Here is a 13,067-nt window from a genome sequence, read left to right as displayed (position 1 = left end):
AACAGGACCCAGATGGAATGGGATTTGTTCTTGAGGAATGCTTACCTTAGGAATCGCATTGTTGAATGACAAGACTACGCAGAATTGTGGGCCTGTCCAGTTTGAGGCACACTGGATGTGCAAGAACATGATATAGAAAAGTGATCATATATCATGCGATCATGACATATGCTTGAATAGCAACAATATTAAATGGATCTTCATAAGGCAACCACTATAAGGAGAGCAAGTATTTGAAGGAACTGGACTTTCCTTGTTTTTCCTGCAAACAGCGGAGTTCAACTGAACCCGAAACTGTTACTTCCTAATCAAATTGTGGCTGTATTTTTATGGGACTCTAAGGTCCTTTTGTCTATCCAAGGTATTGGCGTAAATGAATCATCTTTCTGAATCACATGGAGTTGGTTTCTTTTTTTAATGGCTAGTGATGGGATTAAGAAATGTTGTGTCATCTGACCTGAACAAAGTCACATGAACATAAAGTTAACTGAGACTTAAACATTGTTAAGAATCTTAAGCAATGTTCATCACATTTTCTGCATTATGCTTTGGATCACCGTTGCAGACCAAAGCCTTTGGCCTAAACATCTCAACACTCAGCTTCCCTCACTACTCTGTACATGGCCTGCTGCTCAGTGTAAAAATAGACTCAGTCTGAGTACTTGACACAGATTTGTGGGAAATATACTGCATCTGTCTTGAGCTGCGATTCAGGTGTTGACAGCAGGCTGTCAGGGTAATGCTGGACAACACAGTTGCGTGAGAGATGAGGACCACAGGACCAGCGTCCCAGGACTATGGCAGAAACGCACAGCTCACGCCGTTAATGAAGGAAACAAACAGATCTAGGTCCAGGATCTATTCCGCATGACGGAGGAGCCCATTTGGGGGTCTAATCCCGCAAGATAATACTGCACTGCACTGAGTTTAAGTAGATTATATGAGCAGGCTGGTTTGAGGACAGAGTGGAGACTCGGAAGGCTTTAGTAGTGAGGCTGTGCTGACTGAACTGCTGAGGTGAAACCGCATCACTCATTGTGAGATCACAACACATACCAGCAGTGGAAAGTAATTTGTTGCAAAGCTAATGTGTGATAGTTTGGTTAACGAGTTAACAACATATTTCTTGCTGGTCCTATAACAAGGGATCAAGGGATTGTAAACAAAATTTGTATTATGCAATGCATAATACTTTACGTTTCCTAATAAACTCTTAGTTAATTTTTTAAAAGCCCAAGATACTGGTCAACATGAACCAACAACAAGCAAACATTTTCACAACAGCTTTAAATTCTAAGCCGTAACATACTCTTTTAAACTCTTTTTTCAGCCCAGGTCTAAAACAACATGCCGTGACTCGTGTTTTCCAGTAGTGGGCGCTGGCCCTGCCACAGGCACTGAGGCAGAAGTGAGAGGGACCTCTGTGTGTCCTGCTTCCACCAGCTGCTGATCTGTCACTTCAGCTTCGGCTCGGCCGAGTGACGGGGCCCAGAGTGGGCCGCGTACGGCCTGCCCCAGCCTGCCCAGAGCACCACTGTCGGAGAGCAGAACAGACAGGGCATTCTTCCCCCCCTTGCCTTCCCCTGCTGCGCTGGCCTGTACACAGACTTCAGAGAGAGGCTTCTGCTTAGTCAGGTGGAGATCACAAGAGCGAGATTGTTTTGTTGTTTGTTGTCACTGGTACTTCTTTTTGGTTGTTTTTTGATTGTGATCTATAAAAAGTGAATCATGTGAAAACCATCTGGCCCCTATTTTTACTCAAAAACTGAATGTACTGCAGGGAAATCATGTTTGAATAACAACCCAGGCGGCTCCTGGTACCAGGCGAAATGAATCCAATATTTTAAAATGAGCACTTGGACTTCATGTTATTGGATACTCCAAAAAGTTTATTGTGTACTATTAACCATCTGAGCAGCTGAAATATCATATCTAACCTCAATTCCCTTTATATCTTTACTGTACATTGTTGCCACCCCAAGTCTAATGGGAAATGCCGTAATTAGAAATTGCCAGCAAGACGTCTGAAACCAAAAGGCTGGGAACAAAGTTCTGGTTGAGGGTTCTTATGCTCTGTGACCATGTTTATTTTCTTTGGCCCTGAAAGCACGCCTACGATTGTAGACATCGAGAACAAAATAATCCCCATGAGGCTTTGTTTATCGGTGCTTAGAGCACTGTAACTACAGCCCCAGTTAAGAAATAGAGGCCGTCACCCTGCGCTCTTAGCGTGCATTTTCAGTCGGACTGTGTGCGTGCCTGGCGCGGCCCAGACTTCGTAACTCCTTCATCAGAAGGTGTCCGCCGGGGACGGCGTGTGGCCTTCTGTTCCACACGCACCACCGCTCAAGTTAGTTTGAGAGCCAAAAATCAGGCACCGCCGCTTAGCAGCAGACTAAGAGCTGAGACATGCCTGCTGGCCTCTGAAAGGCCCTTGGTAGAATCCACTGGCTCCTGGGAGGTGTGCAGTAAGGGGAGGCGGAAAAGGCCGGTCTCTCCCTGTGGGAGTTTGTTTTTCACAGGGCTGTGTGGTATGCGCTGGCTACCAGCCAACTCAGACCCACCTCACAGCTCGCTGGTCAGCATTCCAACCCCGGTGTGTAACCGAGGCCCCACACCCCTGGGGAGCTTCCAGATGCCCACACCCGAAAGCCTCACCCTTCCTCACCTTTGTGTGGTTCGATGTACAATGTTTACTCGCTGCACATCACTGTCTCACACTGGTTTAGAAACCCGGGGGGGGGGGGGGGGGGGGGGTTTAGGAGAAACTGCAAATTCAGAAACACAGCGAGTAAAAGGAGTATTTTTACATTTTTACTCGAGTGCACGCGCGCACGCACACACACCCACACACACACACACACACACACACACACACACACACACACACACACACACACACACACACACACACACACACTATGTACATCTTAGGACTGAGATACCAGTTGTGAGCTGAATAAGAAGCATAGAATCATTTTCATTATTTTAGACAGCACTATGTCCCCAATAGCTCAGCGCTGGACAAAAACACCACATTAAAATTTATTTATTTATTTTTTACAATATGTATTTTAAAACAGCACTTAAGCAATCTGGATGGGTATGAGTTACAGCACTGCATCATTCTTTAAAGTTACCCAAAGATTGTTTTTCTTTTGCAAAAAAAATGTTTTCGATATTCAATTAAATGTACTTTATTTGGCAGTTCTATAATAAGGGAACTGGCTGCACAGGTCCTTGCCTACAATTTACCCTTAACATACAATACAGATTCTATAAATATGCAATAGCCACCATTTGCATATTGGAACATAATAGGCACTTGCTGAAATAATTTAATAAACACATTTTATGCAATGCAGGGTGAGTCTAAGAGCAATTTTTAAATGTTCCATCGGAAAAACAATACATCAAAGAAAAATTAGCCAAATGGAAATACAGCGTGCTAGGCTAATAGAAGCCATCCTCCTCGTGAATGAGTGTTGGATTTGAGGGTGTAGCATAGGGTATAAATGAGGGTTACGGCCATGCTTGATGACACGATCTACAGCCATGCACATAGAGGCGTGGCCTATTAGAGTCATTAAACAGGAAGTGCTGCAAGCAGGACCCCCTCCATTATAGCTTATGACTCCAGGCCTCAGGACATTAAAGCCCATTACAGTGGCTGAGTTTGCTAGCACTCAAGCAGATAACACATCAGGCACAAGAGGCTGGGGTGACATCTGTCTGATGGAAACAGTCTATACCTGAATTTCCACCTTCTGAAAAATCTTCTAAAACCCACGAGGGAAAAAAAAAGATTGAAATGTAGTATCTGCAAACTGCTGATTTCGCCAAGCAATTGCAGCTAAAAACAAAACGGAGCTGCTTGTGGTCAGATGGTCACATGGTCAGATGGTATCACACTGGCCTGTTCTTTAACCAGAAACAATGAGCGTTGTTATACAGTTAATTCGGGAATAAAGGTAATTTCATCAGAAGGCATCATGTTTACTATTACAGATTGTATAGCATTCAGAATATAGTTTTCTTTTCTCTGATCTTTCCATATAGACCCAATGGTATAGTTAAACCACAGTTCAAACCAAGTCAACTGCGATTCCCTTTAAAGTAATCCTTAGGCTTGCTATGGCTTATATTTTAATGATTACAGCTGCTTACTACTGTTGAGAAGCAGCATCTGCCCACATGGCCCCAAACATGCCTTATCTGCACGAGTGAAAAAAAAAAACGCCTGTGATGTTGGAACAATCTGACCCATTCACGAGCACATGACCCGTCTGCAGGGTGCTATTAGTGCGATCAGCTGGTTGTGCCCTGGTGTTCAGGGCGATGTTGTTCTCCTGCATAATACCACACGTCTCTCCTTCTGCTCATCATACAGCTGTGGCTCCGAACCTCTTGTCAGGTCTCACCAGTTCCCGACAAACACGTGTTCCTGTCTCCAGTGGTAATCTAGTAAACAGTCAATGGCACCAGTGTCGGCAGAACGGCCTCACAGAGGCAGGGCTCACCACTTTTTGTAACAGGACAAAGAAGAGCACAGAAGAGAGACATGCGAAGGGAAACTGTGTGGGAGGTTTCCTCTCAATAACAAATCTCACCAAGAAAAAAAAACCAAGCCTCCAAAAATATGCAGTATAATGATCCTTTTTAACTTCCACTAACATTCCCCCTACAGTAAACTTCACGTTAACATGCAACCTCACGTGAGGTTCTTTCATACATTCAAATGCTACGTTTGTCGTTTGCCCGACATGCACTCAATGAGAGGTCCTGATATCAAAACAGGGGCCTGACCTTCTAGGAATAATTTAAACCTCATCTGACAGCCCAGATCTTCAATGTGAATACCACAGGACATCAAACAAGACCCTAGCACTGAAGGCTTTATCTTTTTTAAAACACATCTCCTCTTTCTTGTCAAAGGGCAGATATGCATAGGGGGGAAAAAAGGTGTGAGGTTGAACACAGCTACTATGAAGCAGCAACTCCTGTGAGATTTGATAAGCTCTGTTGCCTGAATCAACAAAGATAAGAACGGATCTCATTATCGGGGAACAGAAGGCAGAAGTGTATCAGACAGACCTGTCCAATTATCCCTCAAAGTCTTGTTCTTGTCACCTTGATGACTGTTATAATCTACAAAGTAGGGCAGCAAAGTGGAAGACCATGGGGCGTGTAGTCGTGACCCTCACGCGCGACTCCTGGCTAAGGAAGCATCTGTGAAACACACAGCATGCGTTGGACCTTATAAAAAACTATGTCTTCACTCAGACTCTGCCAGCATCAGACAGACTAGAAAGGAGAATGGAAATTGTGTGTATACCTTTTGCTACATTAGCAGTTGCACAATTTCCTTCCCTGAAATAGCATATGCCCCTTGTGGCAATGAACATGACAAGATGACATGATGACAGATGAAAGAGACATAGGCTTTGGCTATTTGTTACAGTCTGACAGCGTCACGTTAACAGACAAAACATCATAATCATTACTGACATGCTGTTAAGAGGCTGTTACTTGGGAGGTATTTAAATCTCTTTTGGTGTGTGTGTAATCCAGTGTAATATAACAGATCACTGATACTGTAAAGGACTAAAACCATCTGTTCCATGTGTTTACAACTAGCCCCTAGTATGTATTGCTTGCATATGTAAAATGTATCCTACATTTATTTATGCTAAAATGAACATGCAGAGCATTAAAAGCTGCACCTCCATCTGTTTTCAAAAACAGTCGTCCACTTGCTGAGAAACACTTTCAATGGTTCACCTTCAACTGACTAGTCAGCAGATTATGGTGGTCAAACAGCACAACAAAAACAAATAAATAAATAAGAAAAAATTTAGATAAATTTTAATTTAAAATTTGAGATAAATTTAAATTCTTTACTGTACTATACATGCAAAAAAAGAGATTATATTAAAAACCAATCTAGTGTTGTCCTGCCGTCAGTCATGTTCTAATGGGCCAACGATTTCACTTTTTGCTTTTCCACTTTACTTGCACTCAAATTTTTGGGCTTTCTACTGACATACATAAAAGCAGAAACATCCAGGACCACTTATGTCTACAAAATATTTCATAATGGGTTATTTCTTACTGTCAAATGTTTGTTACATATATTTGTTACATATGTTGATGTAGTAACATACATATTTGTGTACATTAGGACATTCTTCCACTGTATACTTTGCGATTTACAATTGCAAACTAATTTATAAACTCCATCAAAACATCTGACCTCTGATTGGTGCATTAATACAAAGATAGTGATTTGCCTGAGGCTGTTGCACGACACCATTTCAACTGCAGAACAAATGAAATTCACTCACCAATATAGAGTGAAGAGTCTTTCCTCCTTACGTGGTCATCTATGTAGGACACGCCCAGAGGCTGCACGGGTGTGGCTCCAATCCCCAGCAGAACCTGAGCACCAATCAGCAGCAGGTACATCATGTTGGTGTTGGCTCTATTCCCACACAGCTCGTCATCCAGGTCCCTCGTGGAGGCGTTGGAGCACACGTCCCGACCCGGGTCCTTCCTCCACATGCCTGTGCTTTTGTACTCGTACTGATTGGTGAGGAACTCGGGCAGTGCTGAAAGCAGAGCCCCTAGTGCCATGACAATACCCCCACAGCCAATCAGGCGTGGCCTGTGGGCCCTAGCTCCGAAGTAACTGACGAACAGGATGAGGGCGAGGTTGCCAATCTCGAAGCTGCTGGCGATCACACCCACATCGGCACTCTGAAGGCTGAATCGGCGTTCCAGTGTGGTCAGGACACTCACCTGCAAAATTCACAAGCTGTCTTAGTTTGAATTTTAAAATGGCGAACGACACAAATAACCAAATAGCAATGCATTAGAGCTCCAGGTCATGGTTGTTTTTTGATAGTGTCACCTTCAGCATGGGGTTCTGACCTAGGTCTCTGTATATGGCTGTTAAGGTTAGGATTAGGGTTTGGGTCTGACAATGTCTATTGTCAAAAGAACTAGGCAAATTAAAATGGCCTGAAATGAATTCATTTCAACAGGACTAAACAAAATCAAATTATCCCCATGCTAAGCCATCCAAGTGCTACAAAACAATACAGACCAATACAGGACTATCAGGACCAACACATGCACACAGACACACTGCAAATTGTGTTAGTTTGATCAAACAGGTTCAAAAACAGGAAGAAAAACACAGAAGGCCATCAATATACCAAGAATGACCCCAAATTGACAAATTTAGGAAAACCACAACCAAGGAATCTGTAAATATTCGATATTTACATTCTTGAACTCAATATAAAAGCTTAGCTTTTCTATTCTGGACATGGAGTGATCAACATTTTGTGTGTCACAGAATAATTAACAGTGCAAGTAATTTCATATGGCAGTTTCATGTTTCATTAATTTTGAACTGTTAAAAATTTGACATCTATGAAAGAGCACACACAGGTCCAGACTTTTACTGTAATACTGCTGGAGTTGACAACAACAATTAATTTCACAAATGTATTATCTACAAATTGCATCTAAGTAGAGAGCAGTTGCTGATGAATTATCTGAAGATGAATCTGAAGAGGCTGTCATCTTTCTGTTCAGATCTTTTTGCTGTGTCTGCCCAGCATAAGGGTGGCTAGATGTCTGGTCTTAATTTGGACAGTCTTGTCTCTCAGATCCCTGTCCTCTGTCCAGATCACCTGGATGGACACCCCTCAGTCGTCCTTCTGGTATGAATGGCTTTTCACTGATCAATATTATATGGGTCACATTATCAATATGGGTCACACATTTTGTGTTGTTGTAGTGTTGTACCTATGCCCTCTACTTACCTATTGTTATTATTGCTAACATTGCAATTAACAAATTATTTAATTTACCAGAACATGCTAGCCAATTTCCATTTGTTATGACTGTAGTCATGTTGGTGTTTTATTTTATAATATTTAACTGATATAAAGAAAACTAAAGTTAACTTTATGATAACTTTGGTTGGTCAGCTTTACTGACCAAAAGGATCTTCAGGAAGAGTTATGATGTATGGAAACCAGGGTCCACTCTTTTACTGTTAGCACACTATTTAAAGACACTCAGGAAAGTGTCCTAGAAAGGACATTCCACTCCCTAAGCTCCAACAGCAGATTGTCTCATCTGTCCTTCATGTACAGGGTTACAAACAGAGAGACTGAGCTGATTGTGTAGAAACCCATAAGAAAGCTGACAGGAACATCAGTGCTGAGGTATGAACGTCATTACACAATAGGAAAGGATTCATATTCTGCCTTAAACCAGAATATGAGCAATCAAAGGCAATATCACCATACAGCTTACATAACACACTGAGGAAAAGCTGCAGTGTATTCCATATAGGAAGATTTTAAATATGTGAAAAAAGAAAAAAACTATTCTAGCCAACTTCTACCAGATGAGCTTGGTGGACAAAATTTTAGCTGGGTGAGCTTTTTCTTATGATTGAGTGTGTGTGTGTGTGTGTGTGTGTGTGTGTGTGTGTGTGCGCGCGCGCATCTTATCACAGTTGCCAGGGCCAGAGACATGGCAGGCCACCAGTTCTGGAAGCGTGACGAGAGGACGAGAGGTGAGGACATCACAGAGCTGTCCACATCCCCATCTGCTCCTTCTCTCTCTCTTTACCTCTCTCTCTCTCTCTCTCTCTCTCTCTCTCTCTCTCTCTCTACCTCTCTCTATACCAAGGCCCTGTAACCTGTTGATGGAATAGCTAGGCTACTCTGCATAGATCAGCGTATGCCCGAGGCCTGCCGCTTCACCATAACATGGCTGGAGGTCTGCCATCTGCGTTGCCAAGCTATGTTTAGCTGCAGACCAGCTGAAGCGCCCATCCCTACTGAGCATGCATATCCACCCAGAGCCATCATTCATTTACCCCCCCTTTCTAAACAGTTAGCCATCACAAACGACCCAATCCAAAAACGGACAAACGAACAAAAATAAATAAATAAAAAAGCCGTAATGCAGCTTTGCTAGCAAGCAAGACGACAGACTTGAAAGTTAGCATTCCACAGCGCAAAAAAATAGAACCAGTTTGGTGTGTTTTAATTTAGCATCTTGAAACCTGGGCTGCACTGCACGAGAGCCATTGCATCGAACCTGTCTAGAAGTGTTTATACTCGTGGCACATCGTCTCAAAATTTACTCCGCACATTCAACATGAAAGGGATCAAAGCACATTTTAACTTTCCATCACCATTGCTTCGGGTTCCTATAAACTGGAAGGTTCCTTCAGAGATCAGAATCTTTTCCCAAGCTGTGTGAAAGCACAAACCATACATACTAGCTCATTCTAAATCATGCCAGCTACGATAGATACATTTTGTCTCATGGTCAAAGGAATAGCAACATGTTCATGTTCCTCTTTGTGTTTAGCTAGGACTTTAAATAAGCTTTATTATAAGCAATATTCATAGGTGCAGATGTGTTGCTTTAACAGTAAATCTGAGAGACAGGACAACTACACAAACTGCAGCACTACAGCACATGGGAAGATGAAGCTTTAAGAACAAGGCATGCATATGAGATGCCCAACACAGCAGGTATCTGGGCCTTTGAGACACAAACCAGAGGAACCAAAACTCAAATATTATTCAGTAGCAGGTAACTTTTTATAATCTAGACTGTCTTTTACAGTCTCAGTCTAGCGCTGTTTCAAAAACAGTTCCAGATTCAGGTAAAAAAAGTTATACTGAATTGACACTTTAAAAGAAGAACTGTACCCAAAAATAATAATGTCATTAACAACAAGGAAAGCAATGGAACCGGTTACCTTTGTGTAAGTGTATCCAACCAAATGCATCATCTCACCTCATACACCATTGGCCTTTTACTGTTTTGGGGCCCTTTAAAGAACTGATTGTGGTGGGTTTTTTTTTTGCTAGGGCAAATTACATAAACAGTATGTAGACGGCCTCAGTAACCATGCATATAGCTTTTGCCTCGCCTTTAAGAGTTAGGTAAGACCCAAGACGACTCTTGCATTTCAAACACTAATACCATTTATTATTTTAATCCTACTGAGGGGGAGACTGGCAGTTTGCACACGGCTAAATGTCACGGCGGGGTCAGCCACTCCTGCTGCCCCAGCCTGGTGTCAGGCACATGTAAATTCAGCAGGTGCACAGTGAATGGGAAGACGTGCAGCTTCAGAAAAGCCGATGGCGTGTTGTGTGGCCTGCATTTGTTTGTTTATCAGACACGCCCTCTGCAAGGGGACGATTGCAGACTTTGGCCGCTCCTCTGCATCTGCTGGGTAAAGCGAAGGTGAAATGGGAGGGGCAGGTAGCACAGGGGGTCTCTCCTGCTTCAATGTCATCTTCTCTGGCTGCACTTTGGAGTAATGGTGACACGCCAAATGCCAGCAGGTGCAGGCACAGTAAATTGTCTATAAATGAAAACTGATTTTATATAATGATTTTAGCTTGAATCTGAGCACAATAGACTGCAATTAAAGCATTTAATATTATGCACTCTATCAGAATTGAGTACTTGTACTTATAGCCTTATTAGCATTATTAAGCAAGTAAGAGTTTAATGAGTCATATTGATTGCATGGTCTGTGAGCAGTCTGATGTGAGAAGACTCATTGAAGCAGTCTGAGAAATCACCCATCATCCCCACAAAGCATGCCAGAGTACCTTCCAAACACTGACCAAACAAACGATCAATCACTGACCAAACAAATGGCCAAACATTGACCAAACAAAGAACCAAACACTGACCAAACAAAGGAATAAAGAAGCAAATAAAATAATAAGGAACCCTACCAAGATCTTCCCAGGAAGGAGGACAAACTGTGGAAACTTTATTGCACAGTACCCATAATCTTAAGTCACATGGTTGGGAAAAAGGACTTAAACCTGTGCTGCTTTGGTTCTCATAACTCAGACTTTCCATCCACTGGGAACATGTCCAATCAGGACCAAATGTGCCCCTAAGAGATATTTCTTGTGATATCTTGTGGTTAAGTGGCGCAGAATGGATTGGAATGTATTCTCCATATAAGGTCTGAGCACTGCAGTTTAGTTTTTACTGATGCACACTGTAGAAAGACATACTGCAGCATTTTCATCAACACAGTATACCATCAGAGCAGAGCCACTGGTTTGCATGTTCTTCTGGTTCAGACAAATGCTTTTACTAGAATTGCATCCATGTCACGGAATGTCACAGCTCACTGGGTATCTGCAGAGTTTATCTTAGTCTGATTAGATGGGGGTATCATTGTGTACAACACCCCAGTGCTGATGCTTGAATATGTTCAAATCTGTGGGTCTAACATATCCACCTGTGCCATCAAACCAACATGTTTCATACGCTAATGTGTATGAAATGTAGGTGTCAAATCTTCATAAAGAATTGGTGCAGTGCAAATATCACTAATGAACTAGATGGTGACAAATTAGTTTGAACAGTAATCCTGCTCTTTTTAATATAAAATCATAGGCTGTTCTATGGTGTCGTATCGTAAGTTTTCATGCAAGACTAATATAATTCTTGTGATGTCATAGTCTGCGCATGTTTACGGCAGGCTGGATTACTGTAAAACTACTGTGTATGTGCTATCCAAAGGTATGGACGCACAGTCTTCAGCAAAAAGCCTTCCTAATCCCACTTATATGTATTCGGAAACACACATGCATAGCGTGAAGAACGCTATTTAAAAGGTATAGGCCTTCACCATTTGTAACAGAATTCAAAAGTAAACGCGAAAAGCCACGTATCACTTACCAAGTATGCTCCAACTGTACCCTGCGCCAACATAAGGGCACATTCCGACACCAGGAATATTTTAATATTAGAAAAGCACGAAGTCTTCTTCTTGATGTCATCTCGTTGTGTATCTACCGAGCTCCTTTCTGAGCACCTCTGTTTTTTTACCTGCATCCTAGGCGAGTCGGTGAGCCGCCGGCAGCTTACAAACGCAAGGAGAAATGAACGGGAGGGTGAACGACTGGCCGGGCATAAACACCGCGGCCGCCTTCCCAAACGGAGAACTGCTGCTCCTCTCGGTCTAAACGGAAGTCACAAGCGTGACTGTATTATTTACAGCCAGATTCTGGAGTTCAGCCCTGTGACAGGTTGTATTCATTACAACTCCGACGATGAATGGACACGCACGAAAACACAGAACTACCGGACTCTGTGCTTGAGGAAACTGAAGATGAACTGATGCCGGTATTATTTTGAAACACCATTTTCTTCCCTTTCTGACGATTCACCGAAGGCTCAACGAACCGAAGCTGTGTCGACGCGTGTTGTAATTCTCAGCTTCCCCCCGACTGCAGCGTCTCCACGTCTGGCCCACATGCCGTACTCCCCTCGGTTATGTCGCCTATGAGGACACGCAGCTCCAGTGCGGTGGACTGCTCGCTTCCACACACTTCTGTAGTGGCGCTGTGTCGCACGCACGAAATTGCTCTCTCTCTCTCTCTCTCTCTCTCTCTCTCTCTCTCTCTCTCTCTCTCGCACACACACACACGCTGCTTCAACTTTAGAGTGCGCAATGCGACTTGGAATTAAAATTGTTACTTTACCCAGAATATATATATATATATATATATATATATATATATATATATATATAGAGAGAGAGAGAGAGAGAGAGAGAGAGAGAGAGAGAGAGAGAGAGAAGAGAGGCCTGTGTGTGTGTGTGTGTGTGTGTGTGTGTGTGTGTGTGTGTGTGTGTGTGTGTGTGTAGAAAAACAACTCAGCATATATAGATACATACAGGCTTACGTTAGGAAAATACAATACACTGTCCAGTGATGTGTGCACAGAAGGCTGCAATAGGCCGAACTCAGAGCCACTTCCTTGGTTCAACACACCTAATGTGAGTCATGAATGGTTAGTAATTAGCTGATGAGTCGGGCGCTTTAAATCACAGAAGGCACTCTGCAGTATTGGGGCTCCTCCAGTACTGCTGTCGCACTCGCCTGAACTGAAATACAAACTGAATGTTTAACTTGCCACAGAGATCTTTCTGATGTCATAGTTTACTCTTTAATCATAATCTCATTATCTGACTCACCCCTAGT

At 42.8% G+C, this 13,067-nt stretch overlaps 1 protein-coding gene across 1 annotated transcript in view; it reads right to left on the bottom strand.

Annotated features, from left to right (window-relative positions):
• Positions 1-12,442, bottom strand: part of slco3a1a (solute carrier organic anion transporter family member 3A1a) — a 35,304-nt gene extending 22,862 nt beyond the window's left edge. The window contains exons 1-2 of the mRNA XM_076991193.1: positions 11,761-12,442; positions 6,345-6,798 (exon numbers count right to left, since the gene is read on the bottom strand). Of these exons, the coding sequence (XP_076847308.1) occupies positions 6,345-6,798; positions 11,761-11,916 (610 nt within the window). The 5' untranslated portion in view covers positions 11,917-12,442. The remainder of the gene's footprint in view (positions 1-6,344; positions 6,799-11,760) is intronic.
• Positions 12,443-13,067: the final 625 nt, after the last annotated feature.

Source organism: Brachyhypopomus gauderio, chromosome 2 (assembly GCF_052324685.1).
Source record: "Brachyhypopomus gauderio isolate BG-103 chromosome 2, BGAUD_0.2, whole genome shotgun sequence".
NCBI classification, from domain to species: Eukaryota; Metazoa; Chordata; class Actinopteri; order Gymnotiformes; family Hypopomidae; genus Brachyhypopomus; species Brachyhypopomus gauderio.
The sequence above is the reverse complement of the archived record's forward strand: the minus strand, read 5'-3'. Positions and strand labels throughout refer to the sequence as shown.